At 33.4% G+C, this 18742-nt stretch overlaps 3 protein-coding genes across 5 annotated transcripts; 1 reads left to right on the top strand and 2 right to left on the bottom strand.

Moving 5' to 3' along the window:
* Positions 1–261: 261 nt before the first annotated feature.
* LOC114728619 (probable glycosyltransferase At5g03795) lies at positions 262–2397 on the bottom strand. The gene is made up of 4 exons (XM_028915542.1): positions 2115–2397; positions 1785–2005; positions 1363–1708; positions 262–1066 (listed from the first exon to the last, which is right to left on the bottom strand). Exons 1-4 carry the CDS (start codon positions 2388–2390, stop codon positions 401–403), a joined length of 1509 nt encoding a protein of 502 aa, XP_028771375.1. The 5' UTR covers positions 2391–2397; the 3' UTR covers positions 262–400.
* A 3108-nt stretch (positions 2398–5505) lies between these two features.
* LOC114727850 (probable glycosyltransferase At3g07620) lies at positions 5506–7852 on the bottom strand. Its single transcript, XM_028914624.1, has 4 exons — positions 7365–7852; positions 7000–7223; positions 6572–6917; positions 5506–6222 (listed from the first exon to the last, which is right to left on the bottom strand). The coding sequence occupies exons 1-4, from the start codon at positions 7767–7769 to the stop codon at positions 5560–5562; spliced, it is 1638 nt and encodes a 545-aa protein (XP_028770457.1). The 5' UTR covers positions 7770–7852; the 3' UTR covers positions 5506–5559.
* A 5178-nt stretch (positions 7853–13030) lies between these two features.
* On the top strand, positions 13031–18323 carry LOC114728637 (ferrochelatase-2, chloroplastic-like). 3 transcript variants are annotated; one of them, XM_028915576.1, is made up of 11 exons: positions 13031–13172; positions 13267–13458; positions 14119–14446; positions 14578–14721; positions 15330–15431; positions 15966–16069; positions 16173–16299; positions 16730–16882; positions 17136–17236; positions 17346–17547; positions 17714–18323. In XM_028915576.1, exons 2-11 carry the CDS (start codon positions 13346–13348, stop codon positions 17936–17938), a joined length of 1599 nt encoding a protein of 532 aa, XP_028771409.1. In that variant the 5' UTR covers positions 13031–13172; positions 13267–13345; the 3' UTR covers positions 17939–18323. The 3 variants fall into 3 exon arrangements, with proteins under 3 accessions (XP_028771409.1, XP_028771394.1, XP_028771402.1); XM_028915561.1 differs by having other exon boundaries at positions 13031–13177; XM_028915569.1 differs by having other exon boundaries at positions 13031–13182.
* The last annotated feature ends 419 nt before the right edge of the window (positions 18324–18742 follow it).

Below are 18742 nucleotides of genomic sequence, written 5' to 3'. Positions count from 1 at the left end.
ATTGGTTGGAAATATCATGTGCTATAAGAACTTACAAGAGAAAAAAATTGACCATGTTTATACAGGAAAAAAAAATCTTACAATAAAAACTCTCACTACCAGAATTTGTTCAGTAACGTACAAGAGAGAAAAAAATGACCATTTTTATATATATCCTAAGTTGAGCAATGTACATACACCAAACTAGTAAGATATTGATACAAAGACGTGTAATAGGTCACATCCCACGAACATCCTTTCCTCATTGGCTGGTATATTTTATACCCACAAAAGAATTCTTCATTTCTACACCAAAAGATAAACAATGTTTTAATTATTGGGGTCATCACACAGTTCCTATATGAAACAAAATCTACATTCTGTGAACTACATGGTGCAAAATGCATCTGTCAATGTGGTGTCATTGCTGTTGAATTTGGACGTTCAACCTCCTGAGCCATACAGAATGAATGGTCATATGAAAAACATCAAATCTCTTTGGAGGGTCATTAGGCACAAAATGTCTCTGCACAAGTTTTACTCTTCTCTGCATTCTCAGGTACTGTCTTTGAGATATACCCATCAGTATCTCTTTTATGTTGGATATATCCTTTACATCTACCTGCACTGAAAATGACCTCCAATTCAAAACATCACTGAAGGGTGGGACATAGCTATCTGAAATGAGAACAGGCACACATTCTGCAAATATGGCTTCCACTATTCTGGGGCTTGCTACTTCATATCCACTTGGACACAGGCAGAATCTGCTGCTTCTGAGCATATTATAGTAAGATACACCCTTGGGAAGTTCATCGTAGACCTGTACATCTTGGTCTCTGTCTTTCCATTGCTGAAGAAGTAGGTACCTTATATGGCCATGAAGACGACCTGCGAAGAAAGCGAGGATGTTCCTACGAGATGGAGAGTACCCTCCTAATAACCCCGTGATTTCCCCTGTTTCAAGATTGATTTCAGGGAGTGAAACATCCTTGGCAGGCTTGAATCCTTCTGATGTATTTGCGTTACACAGAACCCTTATGGAATTGTAGAATAATTGAGGTACGTAAGAAGATGTACTAGGCCCCTGTGAAAAAATTCCAGAGATTTCCTTATAATTCAACCCGATACACACTTGGAAGCTTACGTGGTGGAGAACCATATTTCTAAATAAAAATTCCGACTTTGAAAAATAGGATAAACAAACACCATTTAAACGTGGAGGTACACGAGTTATCGAAGAAGGCGTATCGTAAAAGCCTGGAATTTTGAAAACTTTAAACTTCGTTTCATATAATACGATGCCCTGTTTCTAGTGCCAGAGTGTGTGTGTGTGTGTGAGAGAGAGAGAGATAGAGAGAGAGAGAGAGAGGAGTTTCTTACCCAATCGTGGCAGGAGAGCATGAAATGGTCAAGTCCCATGCTTCGATTCCAGAAGGGGTATTTATCGGATATAGTCTGTACGTAGTCTATCACAGAAAGACCAATGGAATTGGTATCACCGGAGGGTGTAAAAAGATGTGCCACCATCATAACCACACTGAAGGGCAAGAAATACGCAAAAGCTTCATCTGGATCATCAGTACGATAATAGTTCCCCTTTTCGATTTCGTGTATGAATCTTCCTTCTGTCGAGTATATGCTCTTGCATGGACCATCGTGGAACAATGGCGGCTCCCCTTCCTCGTACACAAATATCTTGAACATCTTCTCCATCTCCAGGTAACTCCTGTGCAAAATTTATCATTATTAATCAGTACTTATGGTATTACGCTCAAGGCTTTGATGTGACGAAGAGTTTATACCTGTGAAAAGCATTGGGGTTTCTGTAAACTGGGCCTTGAGGAACATAGTCTGGGTCCTGGTGGGTTGATGTCAAGTTTCGAACTTTGCTAGCTTCTCTAATGGAAGATCTGACTCGGGCCAATCTTGCTTGAATCTTTTTCAACTTCTTGTCCTTCTGATTTGTAATGCTCACTTCTTCTGTGCCTTTACGGTTCAATTCTTCGCCAAGCTTTTCACCTCCCTAAAGACCCGCCAACAAAAAGAAAGGATGAAAAAGCACCCTACACAGAAAGCAAGAAAGAAAGAGAAAAAGAAGTTGAATACTGAAACAGGTCTGATGAAGTTCTCACAATGTTCTTGGAAGTAGCCGTTTTGATTTGCGCCGAACCAGATGAAACCTGAGCTTCTGATATTTCAATGGAATCTGAAGTATTAACAGGAGATGAAGAATATGGAGTTCTTTCTTCGTTTAAATTAGAGGATGCAGAGAAAATCCTCCTGGGAACAATGGCTAACGAGACACTTGGGAAGAAACCACTCAAGAAAGCAAGAAATAATGAAGATGTCAGTATGATGAACAGAACCACAGAATCAAACGAGAGAGTATGGTTTTCAGAAACTCTCATGTTTAGTTTTTCACAGTATCTTCACCTGTCGCCACCATCCACTGAACAGTGAGCTACAGAGTAATACGGGGCTGGGATTCATTTCTTGATGCGTAGAGATTCCTTCCTACATAAACAGTTATTCTTAGATACTGAGACTTGGAATGCGAGAGAAGCAAAGCAATGGTACCCCATAACGGTTTTAACAATTTTATTTAATTATATCGAAGTTGTTTATTTAATGTATGATAACTAGAACTTACCCATGTAATGAATGTGATTTTTTTCCTGGTTAAAAAAAAAGAATGTGATTTTTTTAGTTTAGTCAAAAGAATGTGATTTTTAAGGATGTTCTGTTTAAATATAATTTTGTTGCATGAAAAATAATACTACCTCCGGTCCTAATTATAGGATCCAGTTGACTAATTTGAGGAGATTAAGGAAGTAAGTTAAGTTAGTTATTTGTAACAAATAAGTGTTGTCATTCCTAAAATATCCTTGCTAATTAAGTGTGTTGGCTAAACTATCATTATTAGAATGATTATCTTGGAAAAAAATGCATAAATATGAGAGACAAAATGGATTGGGGTCTTATAATTAGGACTAAACTAAAAGTCAAACGGGTCTTATATTAAAGATTGAAGATAGTAGTACAATTTTTGTTGCATGAAAAATAATGCAGCGAACTCTGAGTTGATACGGGGTAAAATGTTTCAAGAGCCGTTGGCCCAAAAAAAAAAAAAGGTTTCAAAAGCTCAGTATTTCATTTAATTTTAAAGAACTGAAAGTCTGAAACTGATAGTATTTTTGAAAAGTGGTTATAAAATGATAAGTTTTGGTATACTTATAAATTTGGACATAATCACGTAGTATGACTGGGAGTCATTGCTGCGTGAATGCATATGTGCTGATTAATAAATTTGGATCCGGCAAAAAAAAAACAGAGAATAAATTTGGAGTATTATACCTACAGATTAAATTCATAATTTTTTTAAAAATCATCAGTGGTAAATATTCATTATTCGACATATAAATTTGTGTTGTTTTAGAGGTAAATTAGAAATTTCTTTCCCATACAATGCACAGATTAGCATATTTGATTAAATTTAAAATTATAATAAATTGCATTATTTATTGTAACTTAAGATCTACTTTTTATAGGAGTGTATTTTTTAATTTTATTCATTCAAATAGAACTTGAATTAAAAATTTAGAATTTAGGAGGAATAGATGAAAATTTAAAATTATTATTTATTTCTCAATTTAAGGCTCCAATTGACATACTATTTAATTATAATGTTCCATATTTAATACATTATATTCAAATTCTAATTAAGATATTATTCAAATTTTAAATGATTTATTAATTTCTTCCTTTGGCTTCCAATTGAAATTTTATCTATTTATAATGTTTTCTATTTAATTCAATATATTAAAATTTCAATTAATATGTTATTCAAATCTCATTAATTGAATATATTTGGATCTAATAATGTCATACTTGGCCCATTTCAAACCAATCGAGTATTACCGGTTTTTAAGAATATAGTTATTCAAATATCAAATGATTATTAATTTCTTCATGTAACCCATTTCAAACCAATCGAGTATTACCATTTTTTAAGAATATAGTTATTCAAATATCAAATGATTATTAATTTCTTCATTTAAGCCTCTAACTGAAATTTTATTTATTTAAAATATTTTTCATTTAATTCAATATATTCAAATTTCAATTAATATGCTATTCAAATCTTATTAATTGAATATATTTGAATTCAATAATGTCATACCCAACTCATTTTCAAATAAATCGGGTATTATAAGATTTTAAGAATATAGTTTTTCAATTAATATGTTATTCAAATGTCATTAATTGAATATATTCAGAACAAATAATATCATACCCAACCTGTTTTCTAACAAATCGGATATTATAAGTTTTCAAGAATATAATTATTCAAATATAAAATTAATTATTAATTTCTTTATTTGAGCCTCTAATTGAAATTTTATTTATTTATAATATTTCTTATTTAATTCAATATATTCAAATTTCAATTAATAAGTTATTCAAATGTCATTAATTAAATATATTTAGATCCAATAATATCATACCCGACTTATTTTCAAATGAATTGAGTATTACAAGTTTTTAAAAATATAGTTGATGATGAATGTTAAATATCTTTTTAATAAATACCCATACTTCAACTAGTAATTAGTCACTTTTATTAAGGATAATTTGATACTTCATAAAAAAATAATTGATTTTAAATAAATTTTTTAAATTTACGTAGAATAGTTAATTGAAGTTTATAACAAGAAGGGGTAATTAATTTGCAAATTTGGTTCTCCCTACTTAGTATCGGTTGAAATTTTCTTACTGCGTTTTTTGTGATCTAATTTTAAAATTTTTCAAATCGCACATTCATACATATTTATAGAAGTTATTTATGAAAGCAACTTCTTTTTTTTTTTTTAATATTTATACTTTTTCCAAAGCTGATCAAACCTTAAATAATATATAAAAAAAGATTTGGTTAAACTGAAAATCATAGTTAAAATTATAAATATATATTGAATGAAATACATAAAGATTAAGCATTATCCAAATATCTTAATATTGATCATCCAACTAAATTACGTACCCCAAACTAGTGAGCTGTTGATAATTTGATACAGGGACGGGTAATAAATAGGTCATATCCAATGAACAATCATTTCTCACTGGCTAAGTAGATACTGTACTTACAAAAGATTTTTATTTTTATTTTTTTCCGATAAAAATAATACAATTAATAAGGATATTTTATAAAAAACAACACCTGTTTGTTATAAATAACTAACTTAACTTCTTTTCTTAATCTCTTCAAATTAGTCAAAGAGCTCTTATAATTAAGAGACCAGAGGTGGTACAAGAGAATTTCTCATTTCTACAACAACAGGACAAACAATGTTTTTTACTATGATGTGTTGGGTGTGCACTGGACATTGGACGAACAAAGATTTGCTACAGTGGCTGTCTGTCTACAAATGGTCTAACCGCTCACCATTATTCATATCCTACAAACAAATAGTCTGGAATCGTGCATGGAATCAGAGCCCGACATTGCAGTTCTTATATACATGAAACGAAATCTAGATTCTTTCGGATACATGGTGTAAAATGCATCTGTGAATATGATATTTACTGATGTTGAACTTGGACATTTAACCTTCTGAGCCATATCGAATGAGTGATCATATGAAAAACATCGAATCTCTTTGGAGGGTCATTGGGAACAAAATGTCTCTGCACAATTTTTACTCTCCTCTGCATTCTCAGATACTGTCTCTGAGGAATCTCCATTAGTATCTTTTTTATGTTGGCTATGTCCTTCACATCTATCTGCACTGAAAATGACTTCCAATTCAGAACATCACTAAAGGGTGGCACATAGCTGTCTGAAATCAGAACAGGCACGCATTCTGCAAATATGGCTTCCACTATTCTGGGGCTTGCTACTTCGTACCCACTTGGACACAGACAGAATCTGCTTCTTCTGAGCATATTATAGTAAGATGCACCCCTGGGAAACTCATCATAGACCTGCACATCTTGGTCTTTGTCTTTCCATTGCTGGAAAAGTAGGTACCTTATGTAGCCATGATGGCCACCTGCGAAGAAAGCGAGGATGTTCCTACGAGATGGAGAATAGCCTCCTAATCCCGCGATTTCCCCTGTTACAAGATTAATTTCAGGCAGAGTAGCATCCTTTGCAGGTTTGAATCCTTCTGATGTATTTGCATTGCACAGAACCCTTATGGAATTGTGGTATAATTGAGGTACGAAGGAAGATGCAAGAGGCCCCTGTGAAATATTCCCAAAGACATTAAAAATTCTAACTTTGAAAAGCAATTTAGGTGAATGATTAACTACATATATAAACAGGGTCACTTTCAAAGCAAATGACTAAAAGTAGATGTGTTTTATAAAAATTAACATGCAATTTTTACAAATAACTATTGAATTTTCTTAACTTGGGTGAATTGGTTATCTAACTCCCCGTTTTGGAGTAGAGGAGGTATGACTTATGGAGAAGCTTTGGTATAAAAATATCAAGTTTTGAAGACTCCTAAGCTTCTCTTCATATTCATATCCGAGTATGCTCTGTTTCTAGCTTCAAGATAAGAGAGAGGAAATTCTTTTTATTTTTTACCCAATCATGGCAGGAGAGCATGAAATGGTCAAGTCCCAGGCTTCGATTCCAGAAGGGGTATTTCTCAGATACAGTCTGCAAGTAGTCCACCACTGGAGGGCCAATGGATCTGACAACACGGGTTGGTGTATAAATATATCCCACCAGCATAGCCACACTGAAAGGTAAGAAATACACAAAAGCTTCATCTGGATCATCAGTACGATAATGCCTCCTCTTTTCGATTTCGTGTATGAATCTTCCTTCGCTCGAGTATATGTTTTTGCATGGTGCATCATGAAAGATCGGAGGCTCCCCTTCCTCGTACACAAATATCTTGAACACCTTTTCCATCTCCAGGTAACTCCTTTGCAGATTTTATATATCAGAATTAATCAGTAGTTACAGTATTATGTCCAAGAGACTTTCATGTGAAGAAGAATTTGTACCTGTGAAAAGCATTGGGGTTTCTGTACACTGGGCCTCGAGGAACATACTCTGGGTCATGGTGGGTAGATGTCAAGTTTCGGACTTTGCTAGCTTCTTTAATGGAAGATCTCACTTGGGCCAATCTTGCTTCAATCATTTTTAGCTTCTTGTCCTTCTGATTAGTACTATTGCTCACTTTTTCTGTGCCATTATAGTTCAATTCTGCGTCGACCTTTTCGCCTCCCTAAAGGCCCACCAGTTAAAAAGAAGGATGAGAAAGTATACCCTACCAAGAAAAGAAGAAAAAGGAAGTACAAAGGAAGGGGAAAAAAAGAAAAGGAAGTTGAATACTTAAGAGAAACAGTTCTGATAATGGAGTTCTCACAAGGTTCTTGGAAGTGGCCGTTTGATTTTGTATCGGACCAACAGATGAAACTACTTGAGCTTCTGAAAAGTTCTTGGAAGTAGGCGTTTGATTTTGTACCGGACCAACAGATGAAGCCACTTGAGCTTCTGAAAAGTTCTTGGAAGTAGGTGTTTGGATTTGTACCGGACCAGATAAAACTTGAGCTTCTGATATTTCAGTGGAATCTGACGTATTAACAGGAGGCGGAGAGTACGGAGGTTTTTCCTGGTATGAATCAGAGGATGCTGAGAAAATCGTGGGAACAATGGCTAAAGACAAACTTGGGAAGAAACCACTCACGAACGCAAGGATTAATGACGATATCAGTATGATGAGCAGAACCATAAAATTAAAAGAAAAGGTGTGATTTTCGGGAAGTCTCATGTTTAGTTCTTCACAGTATCTTCACCTATCGCCACCTTCTATTTGGCATTGAGCACTGAAGAACCAAGCAACATGGGGCTGTGATTCATTTCTTGCTGCCTAGATATTCTTCACTGAGACGTGTAACATACGAGAAGCAAAGATATTAACATTTTTTTTAAAAGGGCCTTTCTAACCCCCCCCCCCAATTTGTTGGATTCCGGGTTATTATCTTAGCAAGTTCATTAGACTTCGGTTTCACTTACTGTAGGGGACCGCAATGGATAACGGTAGAGGGAAAATAATTTGTTGAGACAAATGGGAGGACGTTATAGTAGATAGACAAAGAGGAAGAGGTGGCCTATATTGATTCATATCCATTCTTGGATTCACTGTTAAGAGACAAAAAGGGCTTATGGAGTTCATATATCGTATGGTCCCAAAATCGAAGGAACTGCGATGCATGTGAAAAACAAGGAGCCATATAAATAGCGAAATACTCCTCCGGTATAATAAGACCCAATTTGACTTTTTATTTGGTCCTAATTATAAGACCCAATCCATTTTCTCTTTTATATTTATGCATTTTTTTCCAAGATAATCCTTCTAATAATGATAGTTTTAGCCTATATACTTAATTAGCAAGAATATTTTAGGAATAACATCACTTATTTATTATAAATAACCAATTTAACTTACTTCCTTAATCTCCTCAAATAAGTCAATTGGGTCTTATAATTAGGACCGGAGGAGTATACGAGAGTGTGTGTATAGGGGGGACCATATGTGTGTGTGTGTGTGATTAGAATCAGTAGTGTTGAAGTTGACCTGTAAGGAAGAAAGAAACAGAGAGAGAAACAAGTTGAATGACTGACACAGTTCTGCAGATTGAGTTCTTTCACACAAAGTTCTTGTTGCAAGTGGCCGTTTTGATCCGTCTGAAGCTTCTGACGTCTCTGTGGAATCTCAGGTATAAACAGGAGATAGATGCAGAACATATACGTATACACCCTGGTTATTAATATAAGAATTAATTAGTTAATTTGAGTTAATTAAAGATGTTAATTAATTATAATAAATATGATATTTTTTAAAAATATTATAATTATATTTCTTAATATGTTTAGTTCTTTATAATACTACTTCCGGTCCTTAATATAAGATTTCGTTTGATTTTTCTTTTGATTTTAAATATAAAACCCCAATCCATTTTGTCTCTCATATTTATCTATTTTTTTCAAGATAGTCTTTCTAATAATAGTAGTCCTAACCAATAAATTTGATTAGTAAGGATATTTTAGAAAAAACAAAACCTATTTATTACAAATAACTAACTTAACTTATTTTTTTAATATATTCAAATTAGTTAACTAACTCTTATATTTAGAATATATCTTCGCCTATCGCGGCCTTCTAGATTTAGTGTTAAGCGGTAGCTACGTACGAAGTAATGTGGGGTTGGGATTCATTTCTTGGTGCCTAGAGATTCTTTCCCATATGGGTAATTATTCTGCGTAGACATTCCATGCTAATTCGGGGGTAAAAAAATAGAATGGAATGCTCTAGATAATGGCTTCGATACAATTTAGTTTTTTTAAAATATATTTTAAACACTTTTATTGTAAGTGATACTCAATATAACTTAAAATAAAGATTATCTTAAAACTGATTTTTGTTAAAAAAAAATCTATTATTGAGAAAAGTGCAGAGATAAAATTTTAGGCTAAAATATAACATTAGCCTTCTAAGTTTATATCACTCTTCAATTTAATCCCATAAATTTATAAATTAAAGTAGATTTTCAGTCTCTTTATGTTAACAAATAACAATGTTAGTCTTATTCAACGGATTTAACTTATGACTCTTCAAGATGGTTCAATTTTAAGCACCGTTTATTAGTACTACTTCCGGTTTTTAATATAAGACTTTGTTTGATTTTTATTTTGGTCATAAATATAAAATTCCAATCCACTTTGTCTCCTATATTTATACATTTTTTTTCTAAGGTAAACATTCTAATAATGGTAGTTCTAGCCAATACACTTAATTAGTAAGGATATTTTAGGTAAGACAATATTTATTTATGGCAAATAGCTAACTTAACTTATTTTCTTAATCTTCTCAAACTAGTTAGCTAGCTCTTATAATTAGGACCGGAGGTAGTATTTAAATATAGAGTCATCACTTAAATTTGTTAAGTAACTACTTTTCATTAACGACTTAACCGTATTAACATGAGGAAGCGAGAAAATATTTTAAAGATACTCCTCCAGTCTTAAATATAAGATCCTTATACACACTTGTATGAAGGTCTTATATTTAAGACCAGAGGAATATTAATATTGTTAGAAAATTCTTTGAGCTTCATGACAAATTCCCACATAATTTTTTTTCATTTTATCAAGGATTTCTCCTCAAGACTTAAAGCGCAAAGAGTTTTTATCTCTTTCAACGAGTACGTTCCCACCTAACCCTGTTTGGTATATTCGGAGCATTTAAAACTAACGTTGAAGTTGGGCCTAAATTTTCGACCCACGACTTACATATATTTGGGCTTTCCTTTACGTCTGATCCAACAGCAAAATTTTGCTCTTTGGTCTTCTTTTTTTACTTCAGGCCACTTGAACTCCTGCGGCATCCCCAGAGTTTTAATTTTTGTGCTTGGGCTTAGCCCTCTTTTGTGTGAAAAAAAATATATATATATATATATATATAATATGAAGAATATTCTGTATTATGTATTATTTTAGATTTAAATAATGTTTTATAATTAATATTGGTAATAATAAAACTAATACATCCATTAGTTCGGGAAAACTATATTCCATCTTAAGTACAAGTTTTTTATTTTTATTTTTATACCTATGAATAGCATGAGTGCATATTTTACTTTTAAAAAGAGAATTGTAAATTTAAGAGGTTGATTTGTAAATCAATCACAAAAATTTAAATAAAAAATAAAAAAAGAGATTGAGATGCTAATAATATTAGTTCAAATTATTAAGTACTAATATTTCAATTAAATATTAGTATAAAAATTTAAATTTAATGATTGCCACAACCACGGCTAACGGTAGTCATCCAACCATCAATTAATTTGAGTAAATGAGCATAACAACAGAATTTAACTTAAAACTTTAAATACATCAGTCATTTCACTTATATACTTCTTTTTTAGCTCAAATTTATTAGATGCATGACTTCTTTTTTCTTTTTTTTGTCCTTTTGTTAGATTAATTTCACTTACACTTGACCTTTCAACATTCTTGTTTAACTAAGTGTTTATTCTTTGAAATAATATTTAAGGGCACGTTTGAAGATAGAATTGGTTGATGTGTTTTTTTCCCTCCGTAATGGGCTCCACGTGTGTGAGAGACTGCTATACAAAAGGAAAGAAATTTGGTACATGACTTTGTTGCTTCTTTTTTGGCCTTTGACTTTGTTGCTTCAGGACATGGGATGTAACCAACCGTGCACTCTCTGGGGCTTTCAGTCTGAGACTGGAGTAAACACCAAAAGAGCACTCGATTAACTTAGATCCTTAAAAATAAAAATTAGTTTGTAGTTTAATATACTTTTGTTTAGTCACCATATCAAATATTCAAGCAACACACTAACAGTCAAATGAATTTGACAAGTCAAAAGTCTCCCAAATTTGTTGTCTTATTAATTAAATGAAAATTGAAAAATCACTAATTCAAAAAAGAGATAACAAAATAATATTATGTCCAGTTTTTAATATAAGAGTTTGTTTGATTTTTATTTTGTATCTAATTATAAGACTCCAATTTATCTTGCTTCTTATATTTCTTCATTTTTTTCCCAACATAGTTCTTATAAAAATATAGTTGTAACCAATATACTTGATTAGCAATGATACTTTAAGGAAGACAACACTTATTTATTATAAATAACTAACTTAACTAATTTTTTTAATCTATTCAAATTAGTCCACTAACTTTTATATTAAAAATCAGAAGTAATACTGCAACAAGTAGGACTAGCTTCATTCATCATCATTCGTTTATAACTAAAGATGAAATAATTCTCCTCTAAAAGTTTCTCAAATTTTAAAACAGCTATGGAGTTTTCTATTTTTATTTAAAAAAATTTCACGGGTGATATGAATTTTTGTTGAATGACACTTTTAATTTTTCTCTAAAATTTGTTACCCCTTATCCATGAGTTTAGTTGGTGAAGGGGTTGGACACCCTCACTAAGAGAGCGGGTTCGACCCTGGAACATGTTGTGGCTTTGGGAGAGATATATTTAAAGCCAAGGTCTCAGTTCATAACATGTGGTGATCCTCTACGTGGAGTTCTCTCTGTCCCAGTTGCTACAGTGTTGGACAGGGCTCAGATCAAGGGTTAGTTGTTCTGTTTTTGGATCATAGTGAGCCCAACCTTTTTTCTAAAATGTGGTCATCCAAAAAGAAATTTTGCTTTCTTTTGAGAGCACACAAGTAGACTGGTATTACAACCAAGATAAACATGAGCTTACAAGTTTGACTACTTTATAAATATGATAAATGTATGAATTTCTTTTAGTGCGTTATTAAATAGTGATATAATTCATCCGTCTTCAAGATAAAATAAAAACAAACAACTAAACGTATTGAATTATTTTTAATAAAATAAATTATGTTTAAACAATAAATTAATATTAAAGAGAAGTATTTTAATAAAAACAATATGTTTTAATAGTTATTTAACTCTTGGATGGATGATAATAAAATTAAAAGTATATGGGGTTTTTTATAATATAACTTTTGATCTTGGGAAAAAATTATATAAGCGCTGAAAATAAATGGAGATTTTTATAATTAAAATAAAATAAAAGAAAAATTGGTGTATTTATATTTTATTCTATGCATTGTTTAAATCACTTTGTCTATATAACAAAGCAAATAAATAGCTTGTTATATGTTTTATTTAAAACTGTTAATATTAATATTTTTTTTGGTATGCATTAATATTAATATTTGTATTAATTGATGTTGATATTTGTTAATTTTGTATGATTTTTTATAAGGAAAAAAAAACTTTGCCTCGCGGTCCGCAAGGGTCTTGGACTCTTGGTGGATATTGGATAATGATTGTGAACTAAAAAGAAAATTCCTAAAAAATGGGAGGCGGTAAAAAAATGGAGGAGTAGATAAACGAACGAGAAGAGGTGGTCTAGATTTATTTCAATCTGATCCGTCGCTTTCAAACTCGACTAGGCCCCAGATTTCCAATGGGTTTCTGAAGAAGCTCGACATTGGCTAAAATTTTCTCCTATTGCCTCAAGCTACTATTTTTGTAAAAACAGACCAAACATAGGTGGAAGACTTTTTGGCGTACACCCTGAAATATTTTACTTGATCTTTCATTCAGAGCTCACCTTCTGGTCAGTGGTAGCTTCTTGTAATTCTCGATCATCAGAGTTAGGTGAAGTTCTTCTTGTTTTCCTAAAATCTTCTTGTTATTTCTTTTTAGTTTGGAATTTTCCCTTAAAGGCTTTGCCCCACTTTGTTTAGGGCTTCAAACAAAGCACCAAGCGAAGGAAAGGTCAGTTTTGAGGCTTGGTTGTGCTAATTCACGAAGTTATTTCAAGCCATGAACTCTCCAACTCATCCCATTTCATCGCCTTCCTCTTCTTCTTCTTCCTCGCATGCGTTTCGCCCTCCTCCAGTCCTCACTTATGCTTCTCGTAATTGCAAGTTTCCTATGTAAGTATTCCTCCCTTGGATTTCTTTTGTTTTTTTTTTTTGGCCTCAGGTTTTTATATTTGTAAGTTATGAATTTTATATTCACAAGTTAGACGGCTCCCATTTGTTTATGCACTGTCATTTCCTCAGTTGGTGTCGTGTATTTTTTAAAGGAACGAGGATTTTCATTTGCCCATAAACAACGGACAGGATCTTCTGAGTTCTGATCTTAATTTTGAAATGCTAGTGCTGGACTTTTCATGTTTCAGTTACTGAGATTAAGTGCTTATTCATCAAGCTGCACGTTTTCTGTCGGAATTAATGTTGTTGACCTTTGGCGGATTTTTCGCGCTACAATGCAATGCAATTTTTATAGAAGATGTTTTGTTTGCCTTCTTGAATGCTATAGTTTGGTTCAAAAATTAGATTTGATGATTTGCCTCCCATTTTTCATTCAAGCCCAATTGTTGTTGCTTTCTTGTTTTTCCTAATGTTTTTGTGTTGTTATATCCCTCTCAATTCATTGTGCCTGGTATTTGACTGTTTTTGTTTTATGTTATTGCAAAAAGTACTCTTTTGACTAAATTTGGTAAATTCCTATGTCAAATACTTTATTATCAAATCTCAAGATCAATAAAATATTCTCAAATCGCAAGGTCTTAATATTCATTTTTTCCATAGGTTGTTGCCACAGGCAATCTGTACTTCCCACAAGATGTATCGCTGTTCTAGGGTCCATGTGGAAGCTCCTATTAACTCTAGTCCCTTGAAAAATTACATAGTGACCAGATGTTCTCATGGATGTTCTGATGCACAATCCCTGTTTTCCAAGCAGTCACTGAAGAAGCACTTGTTGCCAGCGGGAGCTTTATCAACTTCAACAACTCAATCTGTTTCTGATACGCCTTTTGTTGGTGACGATAAGATTGGTGTATTATTGCTAAACCTTGGAGGTCCAGAGACTCTTGAAGATGTGCAGCCATTTTTGTTTAACCTTTTTGCTGACCCAGTAATATTCTATCTTTCATGCACAAGACATCTCTAGGCGGAACTCTTTTTTTTAAAATAAAAATAAAAATTCAACCCCTTGAAATGGGTAATAATCTAAAATTTTTCTATTCCTTATTCATTATTCTGCAGGATATTATACGGCTGCCAAGGTTGTTTGGGTTCCTTCAAAAGCCGTTAGCCCAATTTGTGTCTGTTTTAAGAGCACCAAAGAGTAAAGAAGGCTATGCTTCAATTGGTGGTGGCTCTCCTCTTAGACGCATAACTGATGCACAGGCATGACACTTCAGAAAACATGATTTTCATCTTATTTAGTACAAGTAATTAGTAATTACTAGTGTTAAATGCTGCATTGGAGTTTGGACAATTTGAAAATTCAGTTTATCAATAAGTGAGCTATTTATGTCGGTAAGATTGTTCATATGCCTAATGCGTGATCTTTATTCAGTTTTGAAATTATTAATAATTATAAAATGATAGAGGAGCACAATAGGTGATGGTGAAGAATGGTAGAGCTTATTAAAAAAGTCAGCTTTGCATATGTTGATTCTCCAAGCTACTTACCGGAAAAGTTAAGCTGTCTTCTGTGCTTTTATTATTGAGGCTGAATCGTGTCTCTCATGAAATATTTAAAATTGTCAATTTGTATACTTCCGTTTATTTTAGTCCATCTATATTTTGGTTAATTGTTTCCCACCATTTCAAGTAAACTTTTGAATTTTTAACCAATCTGTGGAGAGACTGATGTTTCAAATGCTTGCTAATGATACGGAACATTATTAACATTTTGACTTCATAAAAGACTTTACTATTTTAGAGGCAGTAAGATCTTTCTTTCTTTGATTAAATTCTTGTCCTGCCTCTTTTAATGCTGTCTTCCACAGGCTGAAGAGCTGAGGAAATCCCTTTGGGCAAAGAATGTCCGTGCAAAAGTGTACGTTGGCATGCGTTACTGGCATCCATTCACTGAAGAAGCTATTGAACAGGTATTGATTAACTTGATTTTAGATTACAAAATAAACGCTAAACAACATTTTATTGAAAATTTGCTACTTTTGAATTATCTACCCTTTTATTATTATACCATCGAAGTTAAAACTTATTACTGCAAGATTCATCTTGAAAAGAAAAGCCTGTTAAAAATTTCAGCATGTGATGTCATTGCACGTTGAAATTTTTACAGGCTTTTCTTTTGAAAGACGAATCTTGCAGCAACAAGTTTTAATTTTAACTTAGATAGTATAACAAAAGGGTAGAACATTCAAAAGTTTGATATGTTCCTGAGTTTTAACTTTGATGGCGTTTATGCAGCTATTGCTTTTTCTGCATATTGATATTTCTTTGATGATCCCTTATATCGGAGTTCTATACTTAATTATGTTTCAGATTAGTTCAAAATAATATGACATCGTATTGTACTTTTCTGAAGTAACCAATACAATTTTATTTGTTCTTGTCTTTTTGGGATTTCGTTGCTGCTTGATTATAAGTAATTTTTTCCTTCAAAACGCACCATGTAGATTAAAAAAGATGGGATTACAAAGCTTGTTGTTCTTCCACTTTATCCACAATTTTCAATATCAACCAGTGGTTCAAGCTTACGTCTCCTGGAGAGTATATTCCGGTAACCACTAAAAGATTCTACGGTTATCACATCATGATACTCCAAGATATAGACTGACATTCTGTTATAATTTTAAATTATTAAATATTAAATGATTCTTCAGCGAGGATGAGTATCTAGTCAACATGCAGCACACAGTAATACCTTCGTGGTACCAGCGTGAAGGATACATAAAGGCCATGGCAAATTTGATTGAGAATGAGTTAAATGGTTTTGAGAACCCAAAGGAGGTACTGCATCTTTTATGATTTAGTGAGTCAGATAAAAGGATTTTGTTCTGTGGCATGTTGATTTTTTTTTCCTGTTAGCATTCTCATATTTGATCGAAATAATAATGACAGCTTTCACCCAAAAAAGAAAAATAAATGACAGCATAACTTTTGCAGTTGATGTCTTATCTATCTCTGGGTAAATAACTGTAGTACTAGTAAATTGACCTTCAGAGTGTCTGAGATATTATGAAATGCACTATGCTAACCTTTTTGGTTGGTTTTCATGAGAAAAAATTGTGCCTATTAACAAAACGTGGCTGTTCTCTTACTTCCTTATATGTTGTCATTTAAGCTTTTCCTGAAGAATAATTCTTCTTATGCTTGTGCTTGGGAATCGTTCAATTGTCTGTATGCCTATTTTCCTTAGTAATTGAAATTCTGATAACAGGTGGTGATATTCTTTAGTGCGCATGGAGTGCCGCTTGCATATGTGGAAGAGGCTGGTGACCCATACAAGGCAGAGATGGAGGAATGTGTGGATTTGATTATGGAAGAACTGGAGAAAAGGAACATAACTAATTCCTATACCCTTGCTTATCAGGTACTTTGTTGGGTCATTCGATCTCTTGTAATTCTGAATAAACCAATAGGCATTATTGGTTTATACTATGAAGCGTTGCATGCTTCCTGGCCTGCAGGCTGCAGTATCTAAATATATGAAACATGGTATGGAAATTCTAATTGTTAGAATGGTGCTGATAGATTGATCTCTGTCTATTAGTAGACCTAGCAATGTTATCCTACCCTCAAAGCATGATTTTGACACTGAAATTCAAGTGTAATCATTGTTATAGAGTAGAGTTGGACCAGTGGAATGGTTAAAACCTTATACGGATGAGACGATTATTGATCTTGGAAAGAAGGGAGTAAAAAGTCTGCTGGCTGTACCAATTAGGTAATATTAGCCTTCTTGTTTTTGTGATATTACCTTACACGTATCTTTATGATTTCTGGCTTCTTTCTTTATCTCATATATTCCTGTCATTTATGTGCTATATTCACAGCTTTGTCAGTGAGCACATTGAAACACTAGAAGAAATTGATGTTGAATACAAAGAATTGGCTCTAAAATCTGGCATAAAAAATTGGGGCCGTGTTCCTGCTCTGGGATGTGAATCCACCTTCATCTCAGACTTGGCAGATGCTGTAATTGAGTCCCTCCCATATGTTGGTGCCATGGCAGTTTCTAATCTTGAAGCGCGGCAGGTACTCATTTAACTTCTCCAAGACTCTATACTCTCCTCTAAACCGTTCTGTCATCATCTTGTGATTTTGAATCAAGTAAATTGATTTGGCAATATCAAATTCAAATTGTCAGTTGCACGCATGCCTTAAACTTGTGATGTAATTGAAAATCTGGTTTCTTTGGCAGTCTCTGGTTCCACTGGGAAGCGTAGAAGAGTTATTGGCAGCATATGACTCTCAACGCCGGGAGCTGCCGCCACCAGTAATGGTATGGGAATGGGGTTGGACAAAAAGTGCTGAAACATGGAATGGAAGAGCAGCGATGCTGGCTGTGCTTCTTCTGTTGTTTTTAGAAGTCACTACAGGCGAGGGTTTTCTGCACCAGTGGGGAATATTGCCCTTGTTTCGGTGAATAACCCCCCCCCCCCGGCCATTAAAAGGCAATGGAGTCTAGTTTTGTTCGTATAAGCATGCCATATCTTTCCACACTATGCTGCTTGAAAATCAAGTGTTGATTTTACCAAGTCAAGTTTAAGCACAGCACTGCACTATTTGTGGATGGGATATAAAGAGAGAAGGAAAAATGTATAGTAAAATTGTAACAAAAAGCCTGTGTCTCTAAGTAGAGCTTCAGTTTTGTTATAAGCATTGTTATTTGGGTTTCGTGACGTGGGAAACCTACACGGCTGCTTTTAGCCGAAAGCAGTTGTTGCAATAATGATATCTATGGGGACATTATTAGCCGACGCCCGTGTATCCATTCCCATGAATATTTAACTTAGATATTGGTTTATACAGGCCAAGCAGCATGCCAGTTAGAAAAGGACAAAAGACATCATTGCGTTAGCGTTATATTTACTCCCCTTTGTTTGGGTCTTGACATGATCTAGCAATATGTTACTGATACAAAAAACATAAAAAGAGGCAAAAGGAGGCTGTGAAAAACACACATTCAATCACTTGCTCTAATCTTGTTGAGAGTTTTAATTTCGTGTTGACTTTAACGTCAGGATAAATTTTGAAGATAGCGTGGGAGCCTTGTGGGGAGCTTTCGTGCATTGAAGGCAATGTTTCCTTGAGTACCATCTATAAGTTTTGCTGAAATTAACAAAAATTTTAAATTTTATCAACTTTATCTTAAAATTTAACAAATTTTTAATTTTATCCCTCTTTAATGTGTGTATACATATATTTCCAAGAACACAATAATATACAC

Source organism: Neltuma alba, unplaced genomic scaffold, assembly GCF_004799145.2.
Source record: "Neltuma alba isolate B1F8T4 unplaced genomic scaffold, ASM479914v2 tig00002446_pilon, whole genome shotgun sequence".
Lineage (NCBI taxonomy): Eukaryota > Viridiplantae > Streptophyta > Magnoliopsida > Fabales > Fabaceae > Neltuma > Neltuma alba.
Note: the sequence above shows the minus strand (reverse complement) of the source record. Positions and strands in the feature narration are given on the sequence as shown.

Coding starts and splice junctions, on each gene's coding strand:
- LOC114727850 (XM_028914624.1), bottom strand. CDS start 7,769: ATGAGACTTCCCGAAAATCACACCTTTTCTTTTAATTTTATGGTTCTG. Junction 7,224..7,364: donor CGGCCACTTCCAAGAACCTT/GTGAGAACTCCA, acceptor GTGGGCCTTTAG/GGAGGCGAAAAGGTCGACGC. Junction 6,223..6,571: donor TGCTCTCCTGCCATGATTGG/GTAAAAAATAAA, acceptor AATATTTCACAG/GGGCCTCTTGCATCTTCCTT.
- LOC114728637 (XM_028915576.1), top strand. CDS start 13,346: ATGAACTCTCCAACTCATCCCATTTCATCGCCTTCCTCTTCTTCTTCT. Junction 16,883..17,135: donor CCTATACCCTTGCTTATCAG/GTACTTTGTTGG, acceptor TCATTGTTATAG/AGTAGAGTTGGACCAGTGGA. Junction 17,237..17,345: donor CTGCTGGCTGTACCAATTAG/GTAATATTAGCC, acceptor CTATATTCACAG/CTTTGTCAGTGAGCACATTG.
- LOC114728619 (XM_028915542.1), bottom strand. CDS start 2,390: ATGAGAGTTTCTGAAAACCATACTCTCTCGTTTGATTCTGTGGTTCTG. Junction 1,709..1,784: donor AACCCCAATGCTTTTCACAG/GTATAAACTCTT, acceptor AATTTTGCACAG/GAGTTACCTGGAGATGGAGA. Junction 1,067..1,362: donor TGCTCTCCTGCCACGATTGG/GTAAGAAACTCC, acceptor ATTTTTTCACAG/GGGCCTAGTACATCTTCTTA.